The sequence below is a fragment of the Sphaeramia orbicularis genome, chromosome 16, assembly GCF_902148855.1.
Source record: "Sphaeramia orbicularis chromosome 16, fSphaOr1.1, whole genome shotgun sequence".
In the NCBI taxonomy this organism is placed as follows: domain Eukaryota; kingdom Metazoa; phylum Chordata; class Actinopteri; order Kurtiformes; family Apogonidae; genus Sphaeramia; species Sphaeramia orbicularis.
In genome coordinates this window covers 37,224,414-37,244,853 of record NC_043972.1, presented here as the reverse complement: position 1 = coordinate 37,244,853, position 20,440 = coordinate 37,224,414, and the positions used below count along the sequence as shown (strand labels likewise).

Below are 20,440 nucleotides of genomic sequence, written 5' to 3'. Positions count from 1 at the left end.
CTTCACCACCTTTTCATTAATTACCAATACAGTAAAATTAAAGAGAAAATCACTGTATAAAAATAGAAGTGACATTTTCTTCTTGACCACAGTAACAAACACTATCACTGAAATTATATATATATATATATATATATATATATATATATATATATATATATATATATATATATATATATATATATATATATATATATATGTATGTAAAAAATTTCAATAATATGGATTTTAGTGGAGACTTCAATATGTAAATTATGTGAATGTGCAAGTATAAATACGATCATTCTTACAAACACTTACAATTAATATCCTGGTGCTGTGAAGAATTTCTGACATTACACACAAAGGTGTACATTTACCATATAAAACAGAAACAAAATCATTGCAACAACATATTACTGTTGATTTTAAACTTCCCTTTTGATTTTACAATACAAGTGACACCAAATAATGATGATGACAAGTTTCATTTATTTTATGGTCAAATATTTAAAGATTATGCAACCAATTTTGAATTAACCTCCAAACATTTAATAATGTGTACGTAGTTTCCTCACACTTCACAAGCTGTAAGAAGATACCACCACCTACACAAACTCGTAAATCACAAACATTAGACATGTGATTGCACATACGCATAGAGTTTCTTACTTTTTCTCATATTTCACACCCTCTTATGACTACGCAAATGCTCACACGCCTTTTCTAACTCTACACAGAACACCCACATGTGCTCTTCACTTGGAGATCTTCAAACTAAATGCACATGCACAGAGGCAAGCATGCATGCACACACACAAAGAGATGCTATTCATTCATTCGGCGTCCTTTCAGTTGTACAAAAAGAGGATCTGAGGAGGGACCGTACACTCAAAATGACAGCGCTCCTTTCCCTGTCCACTTCTCCGTCACACTTGTGAATGTCCACGCAGCACTAAGTGCATGCATACAGAGGGCAAAAGGCCCAGATGGAGGGAATTACACCAACTTGTCCTACATGTCCGTATAGAACAAAGTGAGAAGTAGGCTTATTTTCAGCTGATGATGAATAAATTCTCTCACACACACACTCAATCACACACATGATGCATACACACCATAGTGCAGTATATTCCCACACAGGAGCTTGAGAAACAAATTCTTCACACACCCACACTATACACTGAAACCTACAAAAATACAGCCCCATGGCTGTATCCTACACACACACACACACACACACACACCAGTGCCCAAATCCTTTCTCTCCCTGAAACATTAAACCAAAACAAGTTGGTAGAAACACTCTCTAAATGGCCTACATACGAGCTCACGTCCCACACCGACTTTAGCTTTCATTCAAATAATTTCCTTCTGAATACTTTAAAAAACAAGAAAAAAAAAAAAAAAAAAACACCCTGCTCTGTATTATGTTATAAATTCATGCTGCTGCTCTGGGTCTTGTACTGTAGGTATGATTGCTCCCACTCAACCACACAGTTTCTGTCTATAATGACTTGAAATATAAGAGGGACTCTATGGTATCGATAAAGCTAATCCTGCGTAACGTATGGTCTAATCCCTATAGAAAACACAAAAACACCAAAGCGAGCATGCCTATGCATACATTTTCTCTTTTTCACTCTCTCACTCTTTCTCTCTCTCGCACACACACACACACACACACACACACACACACACACACACACATTATTACAATTACGCATGGAAAAAAAATTCTGCATCCAGTTAAGTTTCTTTTCAGTAGCATTTAAAATCATAACCACCTGCTATTTAATTATTACTCATGTTGTTGTGTTTGTCCTTTAAATGTTGTACGATACGAGAGTGACATAAAACGGCCTTCTTCCAGAAACCAACAGATACATCTCTCTCTTTCTGTTACCAGGCCAGAGGAAAGCTGACTTTTACTTTCCTGAGTGTTAAATGGTGGATTCTGCAAACCTTTAGTACGATATTATTTTTGTCATCAATAGATATTGCAAGCCTCATCCTGACCTGCTAAATGGAAGGTGCCAGTTCCAGGGCTTAGACGTTCATGTGATCAGCTTTAGTATTTAGTTTGGTATTATTAGTGGACATGAGGATGGTGGACAGACGACCAGAAGAAGCCATATGGGACAACAGCATGTTGGCTAACAAGGGATTCTTCACTGGGCATCGACACACACACACACACAGGTCATGGCATTTTCATGTGACTCTCACCCTGTGTTATACAATGTATGTTTTATCTGTTCTCAGATTAAAACTATTAAAATAAAAAAGGACACTGAACAGGAGTTGTTTACTTTTTTTCTGTTCAGAACAATCCGAATCTGCCAGTTGACTAATTTTTTCAGCTGATTAAAATTTTTCTGATGAATTTGACACAAGACCACATATTGATAGAGATTTAACCATCACACAAACATACTGGGAGAAAAAACATAAAGCTGCATGAGGTTATTTCATAAAGTCATTAAATTAATCCAATTCTACAAGAAAAATATTTGTAATATTCTACATTTAAGACTTCAGTACAACTCCTCTCTCCTTATTTCTCTCAATCTGTGCATGTTTAATAAGCTAAATAAAAAGACAAACTTATAAAGATAGTTTACACATATTTTGCTTTTCTCTTATTTATAGTGTTTATAGTCAATTCAACTGCATTCATATTAATGAACAGAATTTTCTTTTTGTCTCTCCTCTGGTACTATTCTTTTTTTTTTGAGTCTCTGACATCAAATAAAATCCCAGATTCTCAGTAAAAAAAAAAATGTAATTGAAATTATAGAGCATAATGCTAGTGAAACTGAGAGCTCAAATAGAACACAGCTTTCTTGGTAATTTCTTAGTTGATGTAACTCAAATAGCTATTTCAAAAGTCAGATAAACTCATCATGCCCTTTGATGCTCCACTGTGAAGACACAATAAACACTTCACTCTTGGACTTATAAATATGTTTCAATAAAAAGTAAAAAATGAGGGGAGACAATTTATTTCATTGATCATTTGCACAATAAGCTGTAACTTGATGTCACTTGGAAATAAAGTATCACTTCAGTGTTATTTTATCCATAGAAATGATGCTATAAACATTAAGTTTACTAGAACACAGACTTAGATTTTTTTAAAACATTCTCCACTTTCTAAAAGGTACCAGATAGAATGTTTTCAGAATTTTTTTTTGACAACCCTCAAGTAAAACATCAATTATTTTCTGATCCAAATTCTCTCTTTTTCTTTCTTGTATTGTGACACAGTATATTTATTTATTTTACAAATTCTCTATGTTTATTCGTTTAAAGCCACTATCATCATGAACAACATACTACTACTACAACATATATTATGTATGCAGGAATACTCACCTGTGCCAGGACGTCCCATTATGATGTCCTTCCGAGGGACAGGGTGAAGGTTTTCTGCTGGCAGGATCAAGGGTAGAAGTGCAGTAGGAGAAGGGTGACAGGGAACCGGCTGCTGGACCTCACCCCCAAACCCTGTCTCCCTGTTTTCCCCTCGATCACCGGAGCTGTCTGTGCTGTTTGGAGTGGGATCTGTGACTGTTGTGCTGACGGTAACTGACAGGGCCTGCAGGGGAGTGGCAGGGGTGTCAGTGGTGGGCAGAGAAGGTGATGGGGACACAAGCACCAGGGTTTGGGCTGGGCTTCGTAAAATAACTGTGCCGTTGGGAACTGCAGCCGAAGCAGCATTAATAGGGACTGGAACTTGGAGGCCAGAAATTGGCTGAGGGGTAAGGGTTATGCTAGTGTCTATAGATGAAGACTTATCAGTCCCTCCCTCGTTTCCCCCTCCTACTCCACCTCCTCTTCCTGCAGGGCATTCTGTAAATTTTGCCAGAGGGACTTCAGGATTCCTCACAATGACAGGGGAGTCCCGCAAAGCCTGTTGAGAAACAGGGACCACACGACGAGGCCCTCCATCAGGAGTGAGGGGGGAGGGAGGGGTTGGAGACACCAACAAAGGAGGAGGGGAGACAGCAGTCGATGACGGGGGCCTGCTGGAGGAGGGTGTGGTGACTCCCCTGGGCCGTGAGAAAGTGGGTGTATGTGTACGGGAATGTGAAGCTGGTGTCTGTGGGGAGAGCACCCTGAAAGAGTTGCTGAGGTCACCCTGCTCTAGCTCTGTCTTGGGTGTGTAATCGTGATGGTGTGAGGTGAGGGGTGGCGGAAGAGGCGCATCTGGCTTTCGTTTGGGGCTCATGGGGACTGTAAACATCAGGTTGCTGTGGAAGGAAGGTTGGATGCCTGAAGTGTGTCTCTCCCTTTCTCCTCCACCAGCTGGAATTGTTGCTTTACTGCCTCCTCCTCCCCCCGCCCCACTATGTTGCCTGTGCCTCCGGTGTGGCAGGACTGGGGAGGCTGTAATTGGAGAGAAGTTGGCCGGCCTAAAGCCGAAAAGTGGGGAGGGTGAGGGAGAAGGGGCAGGAGAGAAGGGGGACTGGTTGGAGACAGGAGAAAAAGAAGGGGTACCGGAGCGGGAGCTGCCTAATGACACAAGCATGGTGGCTGCCTCACACTCATCAAAGTCAAAGCGTGAAGACACGTCATGGGGGAGCAGGGAGGGGAGGACCAGACGGGGTCTTGAGTCTCCTCTACTGCTGGTCTCACTGCCTTCTCTTGATGTGTCGTCCCACTCAAATTCACTGCTCGCTCTCCCTCGCAGGTCAGAAGGGGTGACTGTACCTGAGCTGCTTCCTCCTCCTCCTCTTTCTCCACCTGCTGCTTCCATCTCTTTGGTCCTCATGGACAAGTGTCTAGAGCAGTATCCTCGACGCTGAGACTCCTTCATGCAGCCCTCTCTGGAGCACAGCCGTCTCCACTGCTTTCCGTTGAACTTCTTACGAATACCGTTAGGGGTGCACACCACATCACCCTTCTTGTATTTCTGTTGAGCCAATGACAGGGGAGTCCTAGAGCGAGAAGAGGAGGTAGAAGAGGGCCCCCCACCAGAAGTGGGAGTAGGGGTCTGGGAGGGAGTGGTCTTGGATGGAGGTAGGTTAGAGGTGGTGTTGCTTATTTCAGACCCCAATAAGGCAGGAGAAGGAGGTGGCTGAGGACTGGCAAGGGTGGACAAATGTGGGGGTCCTAGACCCCGCACCACTGAAAGATGAGGGGAGGAGGGAGGGTACCCACTAGTCTTAGAAATAATAGTTCTGTGCTGAGGGGTCCCAGAATTTGTCTTAGAAAGGCCCATGTTAAAATGAGATACTTCCACATCTTCTTCGGGGATGTTTGACTGTTTTTGCCTCTCATCTCGACAGTCGTGGGCCATACTGGCCACTACACAAGTGGAAGAGTGGGAGGGTGGGTGTGCATTTCCGTAAGGATGCCCTCCTGCAACCCCCTGATGTGTGAAACCATGACTCAACCTTGTTCCCCCTCCCAAGACCCCCATTCCAATACTCAACTGGCACACCTCCCTCTCTACTTCCAGCTCCTCCCTCCGCTCCCGCTCTTCCCTCTCCCTTTCTCGCTCCCTTTCTTTTGCCCTCCCACCATCCAAATACGGGACCTCCCATGGAGGGGTGAGCAGTCTCAGGCTCTGTCGAGACACCCAAACAGCCTGATCATTAACAGCCCTTTTTTCTTCCTTTTCATTGTCGAGAGTCTCTCTTGCTTCACTGAGGAGCACCTGGTAAGGGAATGACACACCAGGGTGGGGATCAACCTGAGAGACAATCCCCTCCCTATAGAGCAAAGGCCCCCCCTCCTCTCCACCAAATGGCACACAAACTTGTGTTCCCACGGCCACAGGTGCTGTGCCAGGTGGGGGGGCATCCAAAATTAACTCCACAGTGTTCTTGGCCTCTGGTGATGATGTAATCACAGTTTCACCATGGAAAGGATACTGCATGAGCCTCTCCTCTCCTTGGAGTTGGACTTCAACCATACCTCCACTCACCCTACGCACCACACCTGGTTTGAACACACGAGACAGAGAGCATGAGTCTCTCTCCTTCACTCCACTCTCTGTGTTTCTCTTTGTCTGGAGAGCCAGCACTCTCTGATTCTTCATACCTTTGGCCAGAGCTTCAGCGAGTCCCTCTGATAGAATGGCCTCTTTAAGGTGCGAGTTATAGAGAGAAGCTGCCATGTGGGAATTCTTTTGATGAGGGCTTGGTCCTGTTGCTTCCATTGCGTCAAGGTCAGCTGAGTGCTCACTGGCTGTATCAGTGGAAGAGGAGCGCACTGAGTTAGGGGCACCCTCTGACTCATTCTCACCAGCACGGGGCTGTTTTTCCTGGGAATCTACAATCCTGAGTGCCCTATCATCCACAGAGACAAAATGATTTGTTTCTGTAACATTACTATCCATAGTTAGCACTGATGGCTGCTTACCTGAGCAATTATTACTTCTGCTATTACTGCTATTGATAAAATTATTATGATTCCTGGTGCTACTATTATTACTATTAATCATGTTGCTATTAACACTGGTAGTGTTACTGTTAGTACTACAGCTAATGCTAACATTAATGCTTTTATTAATGGTGTTGTTACTATTCTTGACATTATTATTGAGCACATCCACACCATCACTGACTTTACCCTTGATATTGCAGCTATCGTTGTGAATGAGTGAAGGGTTGGAGGTATGAATGGCAGTCAGGACACTTGCATTATTAGCAAAGTGCTCATATGTGTACTTCTTCTTGGGGACACGGGCTTTAAAAGTGGCTGTTTTCCTACTAGACACTGAACCTATGTTGTGGCTGTGATTTGTGGCTGGAGGGGAAGTGGCTGTGGAGAGTGGCGCTGGGGGAGAGGTAGAAGATGCAACACTATCAGTAGACATGGCACTATTTCCATTTGTGCCTATCATCTTCTCCTTTTCTGTCTTTTCTTCTGGTTTCGTTCCATCCTTCTCAGCTGATTCCACAGGTTTCCTCACCACTGCAGACTCTGGTGTGGGAGTATTGCTGCTTGTGATTGGCTCCTTGTCAGAGCTGGCGGCTGCGGGTGGGGTCTGCTTACGTGTGGAGGGAGTATTCAGTGTTTTGGTTATCTGCTCTGTCGTCTTGACAAGTGTCTCCCTCCTGACTCTTTTGGGGTCTTTCTCTTGGGGAGGTTGTGAACCCCCTCTCCTCCTTCCCCCTCGACCTCTGTGTTTCTTTAATGGTCTCATCTCTTCTTCGCCTTTTACAAAGTGCTTCTGATTGTGCAGCGTTCCTCTTTTTTCACTTCTAAGGCACTCCTTTTGTTTTCTGTTTTTCTCTTTTCTTTCTTCTCTTTTCCTCTCCTTTTGTCCTCTGAGTTGGAAGCTGGAAGGAAGAAGCAGACACAGAAGACAGGTGGCCATTTATTATCTATATAATCAAAAGTGCTGAGAATTAAAATGACGTCATACCTGAAAGTACTCTAAACTGCACTGATTATCATGGTGCCTCAATATGTGGTGCATTCATTCATCCTCCATCTCTGCCTGATCCACTACAGTGTCTCTGTGTGTTGCCTACAAGTTTATTTTCTTCAAGTATTATATATTTTCCCATTTTAACACCTGACAACAACACAGACCAGGACCATAAAACAGTAAGCATTCTGTAACTATTCTAAGTCTATTTTTTCTCATCATACTCATTTATTTATATCATATCACAAATCAGTCACATCATTTTATGGTGGTATTTTTTGTGTCTCTGTGTTTTTCCACATGGAGGCAGGCAGAAAATTTCCACAACAGCACAAAACAAATATGGAGGCAAGTTAATATGATACAAAACATGGTATTTTTGAATATAATTGTTTGCATGGAAGTTTTAAATAAAATAAATAAATAATGAAATGTGACGAAGAATGGTATAAATACTTGGAACCATTTTCTTCTACGCTCATTGCATCTTGATGTATACTGTTAAGGTAACATAGAATTATCTATACCGTAATCTTGGCTATATCACATACCCCTACAGCAAATTCTAAAATTTTCTAAAAAAAAATTTTTTTTAAATAATTGTTTTTCTTTAAATCAGTAATGTCTTCCAACAGTATCATGTTAGTTAAATCCAACATAAAAGTGAATGAATAGCTGTTTTTTGTATTTTGTAAGTAGTGTTCAAATATCAATTTATTTCCTAGGTAATGCTGGATAAGCATTTTGAGATTTAGGATTAATCTGTTTAACACACTGTGAATGTGATATCATTTATTCATCTACTCAGTGACAAAGGGTCAGTAAGACAATGCAAATGTGACACAAGACAGAAAAAAGAAAAGACAGAAACATCCAAGGTCATGCTTCAGTTTGTCTCTGAGAACTTATCCATTTTCCAAATGTCCTCCTTATAATGAGGCCTACATCTCTTTAATTTCAAATGCATCCAAAAACAAAACTGCTTTGTCTTCATCACTCTATTTGACTATTAAACATACACACACACACACACAAAATGAAGTGTCATACTACAGGTCGGTCACCTTATCTTAACACTGTACTTTCTTCATCAACTTCAACACAGAGTAGCTCTCTCACATTATGCAGCATAGACTTCATGCTGTGTTTTCAACTTGGGATTGCAACTACAACGCTGCATTTAAATGGGATTCCATCAGGAGGAAAAGTGCTGGCAGTTGCCTGGCTGAGGTCACCCTACAACACGGGGAGTGAGAGAAAGAGGAGTAGGAGTATGTGGCTGTTTGTTCAAATAGGCTGTTCATGTGTAGTCACTGGGAATTTCCACAGTCATCAGGCACTCGCTGGCCCTCTCTCACTCTTTCTCGATGTCTCAGTCTTTCCCAGTCGTCTTTTGTCAACTGCCTCACTGACAGTCTCACATACACACTTCAACAAAAAGACAAAATAATTGGAATAATCTGCTGTGGTAAGATACGTCCAAAAAACGAACAAAATTAAAAAGCTGGCACAGGATCAGGCACACTCACTGATGTCAGATTACAGGCTAAACACAGTCACACACACACGCACACACACACACACACACACACACACACATACACATGTGCATATGCACTCCTTCGACTGAGCTCAGCAACTCAACAAAATGTTTAATTGCCTGCATTCCTACTTTACACACACACACACACATACATTTACATTGTCTTGTCCGAGCAACTAGAAAAGTTCAACAGGGATACATAAGGTGACCTTGTCACTGACTGCTGTAACACAACATAAACCTGTGACGGCAACTTCCATTCCCTGACGCATGGAGAAGTATCGCTTCTGGTCTTGAATAACTACTAAACAATAAGAGACATTCTGACACTTATCACCTTTACCTTGGCTCGCTATTTAACTTAACAAAGAAGTATAACAGCTTCATTTTCATCATCCAATAAACATTTCATTCCTTCTCCTTTGGAATATTTTATTCCTTTTGTTGCTGACTGGCTGACCGTAAGAGCAATGATTTTATAAAGCCAGTTCCGTCATAACCAATAATGACGGTGATGTTGATATTTTTTTCTAATTTACTGCAACAGTCGATAATTGACAAATATTTTAACTGTGGCAATCTATTGTTATTTTTGATGTATTCTGTAAATAAAAAGATAAGCACCATTTACTTCCACTTGAATGCATATATAAATGTATATGTAGATATTTTTAATACTAGAGGTAGTAAGCTCAAGTATTTTGAAGCAGATACATCAATAGCAGAGGGCAGGTTAATACTTTATATACATGAGAAATTTTAACATAAAATAAGAGGATAATGTGGAGTGTTACTTACTTACTCTCTAATTATAGTATATTTTTAACTCCGTGTATGAATTGTCCTTTCTACACATAGCAGAACAACATGGAACACAATCTTCAGTCGAGGAATGTACCACATACAATACCAGGCCAAGAACCCCTTCATTAGAGTGGGCTCTGGGGTTGGACTGGGAGTGCTGGTCTTGTAGTTGTTACTGTTAGAAAAGACAGGAAGGAGTCAGGGCCACTTGGCCGACTAACTGGTTGACTGAATGGTTTGCTAGGATCTGATCTTTGCTTGGAAAAATGTGTTTGGTCATGCTTATGGCCTCCCAAAATGCACTAGGCTGTGGCTGATAAGCCTGCAGCAGCCGTGTGTGTGTATTCCTATTCGGTAAGCAAGATGAACTTTTATAGACTCTGAAAAAAACTATGTGCATGTGGAGATAACAGTGTCGTTTAGAATAAGACATAAGTATCTTTTATTTCAGCATTGTCGTGCATGCAAATTTGGAGGCGACCTCTCTACTCTAATTAGAAAGACATTTGAAATCCTCTGTACCCATTTGCTTATCTTTTTTTTATATGAAAAATGTTTGTTGTGTGGGAAACATTCTTCATCTCCATATTGCCTCTATTGGAGTTCTGGATGAAATACCAAGATTTCTTCCATCACAACATATAACAGTGACTGGTAAAATTATATGAATTTATGTAGGAGACAATTAATTTTACATTTAATAAAATGGAATGTAATATAGCATGTAGAATTTAACATTTAATATCAACTGAATTCCTCTCCAAAAAAATTAAGTAAAATATATTCAGCATCCTATCACAGACTAAAAAGACAAAAATATTAGGCTATTAACTCTTGTTGTTTGCAAGCTACAATCCAAAAGGTCAAGCATGAGTCTGAGTCAAAATCTCTGTCTGAAGTGCCATTGTGAGCACACAGACTGTTCATCGTTAACAAGCACAACATTAAAATCACTGAAAATCCTTAATGTCCTGTTGGTTGAATGAAGGAAAATTATGAGAGGAGAGGAAGTTTGACATAATTCAGGTAATATACAGTGTGTTCACCTTCCAGCATGAGAGCAGGCTGTGCGTCAGATATTCGCTGGTCTGATGTGCAACTAAATCCTGAATAGACATAATCAGCAGCTATCGTTTCTATGGCATTGAAATGGACTCCTTAAACAGCAAAAAGATGCTGTTTCACCCAGTAAAAACAGAACAACACAACAGCACACCCCTCCACAGCATAGCAACAACAAACTTTACACATACACTAAACGCTCTCCTGAAATTTACAGTGCGGTCATGCATACACTGTTAAAACCTCAGTTGGACCTATATATTTTCACATACACATATGAAGGGTATCACACCCGTGAAAGACGAACTTTCAGTTTTCCACATAAAAACAGTGCAATAAACTAAGAGTGACTTTTATGATTTGATTTTGTGATAGATTTTAATGCACAAAGCATATTGCTTGTGATTCCTCACCTGGTTGGACGCAGATGCATGAATGAGACCAAATGTGCACATCATGACACACACACATAAACACAGAAGGGTCATTCATGAGAAAATTTCATATCAAAGTCAGCAGAAGTTGTACAGAATTTAACACTGTATTATACAACACTAATAAACCCTCACTTTGATGCCATTTTACTCAGTGGCGGAGAATTCAGCCCATGCCCCACCGCAGCATGGCACACGATATATGTGTATGTGGGAGACGTGGGGGCATTTCAGCTTCTTATAGCACACAAGGTGCATGAGGGTAAACGACTATCTTCAGGTTTTTTCATACCTTGTTTAATGCTGCACTTGCACTACATGTCAGTGTATACACTAGACTCAATGCAGCTCATCCCTCTCCTAAAAGCATTTTATGGGTGTCTGTATGGGCGCAGGGCTGCAGTGACAGGGAAAGGGATGGTGTGAGAAGAACGTGCGATGGTAGAACAGAAGACAGTGGTATGGCTGTCATACTGAAATCTACTGTGGCCCATGTACACTCATGGCAGCATGGTAGGGTGGTTTTGCCCTTAACTGGGTCACCAGGGAAAACACACGCATGAAGCAGCAAAAAAGGAACATGCTCTGTGTTGCACACACACTTTGATTATTCTTTCATGAGTGAGTGGGATTTCATCACACAGACAACATGAAACAAGTCAAAGAAAACATTTCGTTAAGAGTATTTTATGTGTAGCGAGAAGGCGAGCTCTAGAGTGTGTGTGTGTGTGTGTGTTTGCATGCAAGTGTGTGAGTGCGCTTGTTGTTGTGGAGAACATCCACTGTGACGTATTTGGAATACTGGCAGTTGTTTAGTCATTGGCATGTTTAACTGTCCATGTTATATCTGTAAAAGACCAACACTGAGGCCTGAAATTTGTGCATTGTGTCCCATATTGATTAGGAGGCTATGGCATAGATCAGAGGTGACTGTTCCTGTTTTGGACCAAATGGCAGAACTGCCAATGCCACATCAATGGCCAACTGCTCTACAAGCTATGCAAAGATGCCTACACCTTAAGGGATTTGTATTCTGCGTACACAAGTGCAATAATGAAGATTTGAGAAATGCATGCCACAGTGTGCATCTGCAGAACAGATGAGGGCACTTAAAGTCCAAATGTCAAAAACAAACATTTCATTACTATAACTCAGACTACAGCCCAGGATTGTCATGACAGTTTAAAACTGCCAATTCAGAGGTGCAACGACAGTGATTGTAGGATTGCGCTGCAGAAAGTAGAGTGTCGGGGAGGGAAAAGCCGAGAAAACACCAAATGCTTTCCCGGCTTCTTTGCGCTGATCTGTGCGAGTACTACGAGAGACGCTACACAATGTCAAAGGAGTATTATGACTCCAGGCAGTCAGCCGGTCTGCTATGCGTACGGGGCTCGGTAACAAACACAAACAACCGGTTTCAAGTGACGCTTTATTATCCAACTACATAGGCCTAATTCTTCCTCATACTGCGATGTTTTGCATGAAAATACGAACTACGACCCCAATAGTACACACGCAACCAGTCCAGAAAAGCTTCCTTCTTAAAGCCAGTGAAGTGACACTTGTCTACGGTATTTTTAAATAACTTAAAAAGGCCGAAATCTTTCCGTGTTGGTGTTTCGCTCTAGTAAGCAGCTCTGTAATGTTAGTTGTAGTGGTGGTTGTAGTAGTCGTAGTACGCAACGGTGGCAGACTACTAGTACCCACATAATGACACCGTCAGTAGCCAGACAAGGAAACGGGACATTATTTGCTCTCTTCTTGTTTGTCATTGTCCTCCAAGTCCATTTTATGAACAACAAACATGCTTGCGTGGCTATTAGTAAACATTCAGGCTGCAATGCTGCAAATAGGTCGATTGTTTTTACTACGCTAGCGCTGCTCTACGCAAAACTCGACAACTGAGGTCAAGGAAAAGTACTCAGTGTTATCCACAACCGTGTAATATTAACCGTCGAAAGACAAATTGTTCCACGGCCGTGTGTGGGACTGCGGTAAAACATTTGAGAAAGTTTTTAGGCTGTTACACCCCCACCCCTCCCCTTTCTCTCGTCTCTTCTTGGCTCGCAAGCGGTGTCACTCAATTTCTTCGGACGGTATCGAAACAACCGACCGACCGCTGGCACTTCATTCTGAGCCCAAGCCGAGTCCTTGCTCCTGAAAATGGGAAAATCACGCCAGTTGAGCTTTGCTGCCTTTCGCTAACTTAGTTTCAACTTACCCAAACAGCTTTTCCTTACGCCAGAGAAAGATTTATGGTCCTATTTTGCCATTGAGGAGGCTCGCGCAACTCTCGGTAACATCCCTTGGCTGTCGGTTTTGACGACTGTGCGGTAAGGGCTCACACATTACTTTTCCTCCGCAAAACATGTCTTTCCCCCGCAGAAACTCAAACAAGGATATAAAAAACTATCGGTCTTCTTTTCCACTACAGTCACAAAATGGTGAATGAACCACTAACAGCTGGGCCAATCGACCAATCAGAGGTGGCTGACAGGTACAGTAGCCAATCAGGACAGACGCTACAGATCGGAGGGTGTGGCTAGCTGTCAAAGTCCGGTTGACAGACGTGGAGGTTCAGCCAATGGGAGCGGGGATGCTGAGCCAGGCCGGTGTCTTTTCCCAAACTTTACAGTATCCAATAAGAGCTTTGGGAACCATAGGAACAGCATGTGGGCGGGCCGAGAGGAGGGCACAAATCACAGAGAGCCAATAGAAAGGCACAAATGCCCCCTCCCTCTCTGAAAAGGAGTATGTTTACCATAATTGACAGCGCAAGTGCCATCCCTGTGCAGACTGTGATAATGCATCAGCCGTACTGTTTGTCCACATATAAGCTGGTGCAGAAGGCCCTAGTGCGCTTATGTCACGGCTGTGAGACTGCGTACGTGCTTCTTGAACATATCTGAAAATGGCTGAAAAACGGACTCGTAATCCAAATGGAGTTTACACTAAATCGAGTGTGAATGCGTGTTGTAAAAGTTTGCCTCAATGCTGGTAACTCGTGTGGTGCAGCCGACGCATTGGTGTCCCTTGCAAACCGTTCTCCCTCTCGCCCTCTCTCTTTTCTCTCAGCAACAGACGCTCACTTTCAGCGCTCTCCTCCAATCAGAGCGCATCGTTCTCCTCGTGGTGACGTTGGTAATCTCCCCGCCCCGCCCACCGCAATGAAAGTGAACGGGACGGGTCTTGGCTGACGTCACTTCACCAGCAGGCGATTGGGCATGTGCGCGACGTCTCAGAGCCAATAGGCGGCCTCGGAGATGATGTCATCATGAGTGTTGCCACCAGCTGGACGGAGGGGGCGTGGTCTGGCGTAAACTCGGCTAACCCCGTATTTGTAACTTGCAGGCAGCGGAGACGAACCGGTGAGCTGAGCTGAGTACTGGTTGAAAGATGAACATGCTTGAGATGATGGCACGTGTTGGAGATGGGCAACATGCACGTGCACTCCTACACACGCGCCCTCCCTGTTTGACCTTTTGCTCCAACACAGCTGGAAGTAACGCAGATTACTTTGCAAAAGATAGTGTCATAATAGTAAACATTACATAATCTGCTGCTCAGTGTGTAGTAGAAGACCAGACTCATGCTGAGACAGCCATGCAGGATCTCACAGGTGCAGCGCCTCCTGTCGACACGATGCGATGCGCTCACTCATGCTCCTCTAAAGCAGGCACATGATGAGACAAAATAGATGTGCAGACCTGAAAAGAAAGCAAAGTGCTGATTGGCTATAGAGAGCTGTGCATTTTGCAAGAGTATATTTGTGTGTGTGTGTGTGTGTGTGTGTGTGTGTGTGTGTGTGTGTGTGTGTGTGTGTGTGTGTGTGTTGAGACTGGGAGAAGACAGAAGGCAGGATGCTGCTCAAATGTTGATGTTGGGTGACATCTAGTTGCAGTCATTGAGAATTGCAACTTTGAGGTTGATCAGATTTTCTGCTCTAAAATGGTTGTATTTGGAACCAAACAGGAAAACCTTGAAAAACAGGTTTAACCACTGTATTTATGTCTCTAATGTCTTGTAAACCTTTGAGGGTTCAGCACCTCATTTCCAGGACAAAATACAATAAAATCAAAATCTATCACCTTCTCATTTTGTGAGTGGGTGAGGTATTCGACTCCTAAAAGGATTCTGCATATGGAAAACATGTAGAGCCCAGAACCAGAGAAAATACAGGTGGGAAAATAGGTTTTCCGCAGTAGTAAACATTCTGCATTTTGTCATTGATTGCGATATTAATTTTTGACATTATAAACACACACACTGCTGCCTATAAAGCTAGAATTACATACCTTTACCTCTTCTCATGGAATGATTGACAATGTGATTTATTCTTGATAAAGTGGAACTGGGACTCAGTATGTAATCATTAGACCAGGTCAAAGGTGATTATTGATGTTTCTAAATAGGAATAAAAGGAGGAACGTGTCTGAAAAAACAAAATTATTCCAATTTTATGGGCAACAGTGCAAATACTCCTGAGACCCAGCAATGCATTTTTGTCCTGTGTAGTGGACAAGAGTTTCACAGCTTTCACAGCTGAAAAGTCCACTGAAAAGGACATTATATTAAGTTTTTAAAAATGTATCTGAAAAAACTGTTGCATCCCGTTGTTTCCAATTAAGGCAATTATTTAATGTAAAAATGCGAAAATGTTTACTTCCTGTATCTCAGGAGGATAAATGCTTTGTTTTACTATTGGAAATCCTAATTGAGATTAAAAATTTAACAATAAAAGAAGACACAACAAACAAAAAACTTTCATACAATACAAATAAAAACATACAGTATCTAGTCATATACGATAAAGGAAATTTCAATACAATAATGATATCAATGCAAAATTAGAAATAATCACATTGAATAAGCTTATTGTTTCTTCAGACCTTTGAAATAGACTTACATCCCCACAAAGTGACAAGTTGTGACAGTTTTCTTCTGTAAATCATTCCATGAAGAAGGGGCAGTGTATCTAAAAGCTTTTTCACCCAGCGCTGTGCTAACACTGAACCACCATTTGTAGGATGTTCTGAGAGCACAGGCCATATTGTTTTTGGATTTTACACATGTATGTCCAAGGATAAAATGGAAGCAGTATTATCAGCATGATTAGCATCCCATGATGCACTGAGGTTCTAAAACTGAGTATGTCTTTTGTAATATACCCTGATGAAGATTGTGTAGAAATGCCTAGATGATGGTGTCCCTATAGATCAGGGGTGTCAAACTCATTGCAGTTCAGGGGTCACATTCACCCCAGTATGATCTCAAGTGGGCCGGACCAGTAAAATAATACCAGTGAAAAAAGTAAAATTACGTTATGATAATGTTTACATCTACAATGTTTCCTTAAAAATCCGAATAACATGAACAACTCGAAATGTCTTAAGAAAAACAAGTGCAGTTATAACAATATTCTGCCTCAGTTCATCAGTTTATCATTTACACATGAGCATTACAACTGACATTACAATTACAGATACACAAAACGTTTAGTAACAGGTATAATATTGATAAAATTACATTTACTTTTCTCAAGACATTTCACATTGTTCATATTTGTTTAGGTTATTCACATTTTTTGTAAAAGAATAGTTTAAAATGCAAACATTTTCATGTGATTTTACTTTTTTTTTATACTAAAACAAAAATAAAATCTGCAGTTGTCATTATTAGGTTATTATGCTAGTATTTTTCTGGTCTGATCTAATTGAGATCTAATTGGTCTGTATGTATGGAACCTGAATTAAAATGATTTTTACACTATTGAGTGTTAATATCTTCAGTGTAATTTTTGCATTTCACAAATCCATCCTACAGGCCAGATTAGACCCTTTGGTGGGGTGGATTTGGCCCCTGGGCTGCATGTTTGACACCTGTACTATAGATAAGGAAGATCTTTTTTATTTTTGGTTACATTTTGAACATTGATGACTGATTTTTGTTTTATTTTAATTTTATTTACAATTGTCCTTTTTGCCTTGATTGTACTGGCCTTGAAAAATCTCCCCATCACTATCATCCAAACCTCAAATGAGGGAATATCTTTCATCAGGTTGGTGTTCACCCCTCTGGTAGGGTTCTCAGACGAGGCACAATGAAGCTGTTGTGGCAGCATGTGGAGGCCCAGCACCTTATTAAGACACTTCATGTTGTTTTCTCCTTTAATTTACTACCTGATATCTTGACATGTTAACAACAAACTGGACTGTGCCAACTGTACAAGAGGAGCTGGAACTATTTTATGGAATGGCAAGAGGATTTATGAGGAGGATGCAAAGTAAAAAGAGGATTGGAAATGACTGGAAACACTGGTGGGCGGAGAAGATGAACTTTTAAACCTAATATGCAGTCAGATTTTTGACAAATATGTCGGGTATCAGCCAGGAATGTGCATTTAGACTCTCAGCTTCTGAACTGGGGAAAATGACAATGACATGTATGTAAATAAGGGTAAATTTCCCATAGCTGTGTCCATAGTAGGCCTATATTTAGAGATAAGTGTGTACGAACTATGTAAAAAAAATAAAAAAAAAGCATTATAGTATTGCATAAAACTTGCAACAAGTCAGAATCTCTAAGACATTCATATTTACATTTTTCTTCTGAGTTTCTTCTTTTTTCTCTATCTGTTATCCTTCAATGAAGTTTTATCTTTCAAAATATTTTTACACACTGGAACATTTGCTTTTTTAATCTCTTTTGCTGTAATCTTATTTATATGTTTGCTTTTTTTGTGGTATCTTCTAACTCTGTTCTGTTATGGCTCCATTGTCCCACAAAGAGGATAAAGACCGTCTCATGATATAGTTTTCTTTGCATGAAACCACGGTGTCTAGTTAGCATGCCCCCCCCACCCTCTCGATTTCGTCTCGCCCTCTCCACGGAAGCTTGACCTTTGACCTCCACCCTTCACCCTCTCTCTGTGCGCTCATCACTGGTCTGTCAGTCAAGCACCGGAGCCTCTTGTCTCCTGCTGCGCTCCGCTGTCAAACCAGCCTCAGGTACAGAAAACGGGGAAAGCATGAGAAGAAGAAGAAGAAGAAGAAGAAGAAGAAGAAGAAGAAGAAGAAGAAGAAGAAGAAGAAGAAGAAGAAGACGAAGCACAGGGATAACGTGGATTTGGAAGAAACATGAAAAATCAGCAGCACCATAGCATGTATATTATTCTTACTAACCATTCACTTAAATGCCAAGTTATCACTTTCCTTTCCACAGAAAAAGTCAACACAAAACCCAAGGCAATACCAGGAATGTCGTTCACCTCGGGGTCTCTTTAAAGCAGACATTCACTGTAGCATAACCCCTGACCCCTCGTCCCAACCCCTCACCCAACCCGCTCAGACCACATCCCATCAAAGCCTCATCAAGCATTGCATGATGAAAATAGAAAGCTGAAAAGCCTCTCAAGTCACAGAGATAAAAACCATCAAATATTCTTAGATTAGATTTTTAGTAAATTCACATCAAGTCTCTGTTTTTCTTCTTTTTGCTGTAACTCACTGACGTAAAGTAACCTTGGATTTTAACAAATCAGTGCAGGCACAGTTAACTGCAATTTTACTTTTTTTACTGAAAACTAATGAAAACGCAGTTCATCTGAGGCAAATCTGTGAATAGATGGGTAGTAAAGTATTCCCAGTGACTCTTTACCTTGGGCTTTTTGAGAGGCGGTTTGTTATTGGAGGAATGGAAAGGCTCATTGTGTATCAAGTGTCAGCAGAGGACAAGTCTCCTCCTGTAGTTAACAAGTGGAGGCAGCTCGGAGTCATTGTGTCGAGTAACGACTGATAAGTGCTCCACTCAGGCTGTGCAAGGTTAAGGATTTAGGAGAGATCATGTCTGCACATTCTGGTGTCTAAACTGCACATGATATTAGTTTGAGTGTGAACAATTTAACTGTGAATGCTCATCTCTGCTTTTATCGATACATCCTGCAAAATTCTGACGTCATGATGTGATGAGTAGTGGGAGGTAAAAGGCACATCACAGCATCTTAAAGTCTAATAGATACAATGCAAAAAAAAAAGGGCCTTGGTCTACACAAGTTCAGATGTAGAGAACAGTAGGCCCTTGTGCTCACTGCATTCTTGTTCACAGTAATTTAACACCGCTCAGCTGTTCCAGGGGGTCCACGTCATGAATACAGGACTCTCACGAACAGGCATACTTGTACACAAGGATTCCCGTCCTGTATTAGAGGAAGGATGGGGAATAAAAAGTCCAGCTGAATGTACATCTGGTAAAAGACAAGGCAAGTGTTTTGGATGGATGACATGTTCAGTTAGATTAAGCTTGAGAAAAGCGTCTCTTTGTATTTCATGTTACATGCCAGTTAAAGCTGAAAGTGAATAAAGAAAAAGCTTTTAATTCCTGTTATAATGAAACAGCTCAAAGACAAAAACAATGTAAAGATAGTCATGTAAATCAGCTTCTCAGTGTCGTGGCTATGCTTTAATCTAACAACAGGGGGAGACATTCAATGTAAAATGACAGACCTAAAAAAGTTAAGAAAACTAGTTTTGTTTCAGTGATGCACAAAAAGCACATCAAATTATTTCTTTTTAGCATTTCAGGTTTATATGTAATATTTCAATACCCTTTAGGTGAGATCAAGTTGATTAAGATATTTATGAAATAAAAGATTGGCAAGAAGGAGGGAGAAAAAGGAAATACAAGCAGTAGTTTCAAACAAACCACATCAATGTATGCATTTGCTCATCTGTGCTCAGAGAAATAGTGCCGTCGGTGTAAAAGGGCCTCATTCCTGTGTGGTGCAGTTTTTCTCTGTATGGTAAAGGATGTGGTGAACTTACTAGCGTGCCTCTGTATGTCACTGTACTCTGACTCTCACAGAGCATTCAACGGTGGTGTTATGTGTGTGTACGTTCACAAATGCCGTGCAGTGTGTGCATAATGCACAGGCTGTGGTTGTATGTGGAGCACAGAGCCGGCTCTGCAAAGGGTTCTGCGAAAGCAGGCGCTGGGAGGATGCCAGAAGAGAGGGATGTGGCCCGGGTGAGACAGAAAAAGTGGTTCCTGTGGTGTGTTTCGCTCTGTTCTGAGCTGTGAATGCAACACCTGGATGGCTGATGAGAGTGAGGACAGAATCTGTTGGTTCATACAGTGACCCCTCCAGGGTTGAAGTGGGTGAAACTACACATGTGCCACACAGACACAACAGGACCACACAGGTTTCTGCCAGTGATTTCTCTACAGCACTGATAC

At 41.4% G+C, this 20,440-nt stretch overlaps 1 protein-coding gene across 3 annotated transcripts in view; it reads right to left on the bottom strand.

The window, feature by feature from the left end:
• cicb (capicua transcriptional repressor b) overlaps window positions 1-13,672 on the bottom strand; it is a 39,797-nt gene extending 26,125 nt beyond the window's left edge. The window contains exons 1-2 of one of the 3 annotated variants that reach the window (XM_030158746.1): window positions 13,431-13,672; window positions 3,358-7,274 (exon numbers count right to left, since the gene is read on the bottom strand). In XM_030158746.1, coding sequence (XP_030014606.1) covers window positions 3,358-7,138 — 3,781 coding nt within the window. In that variant the 5' untranslated portion in view covers window positions 7,139-7,274; window positions 13,431-13,672. The remainder of the gene's footprint in view (window positions 1-3,357; window positions 7,275-13,430) is intronic. The other 2 variants (XM_030158744.1, XM_030158747.1) reach the window with 2 other exon arrangements.
• Between the last annotated feature and the right edge of the window lie 6,768 nt (window positions 13,673-20,440).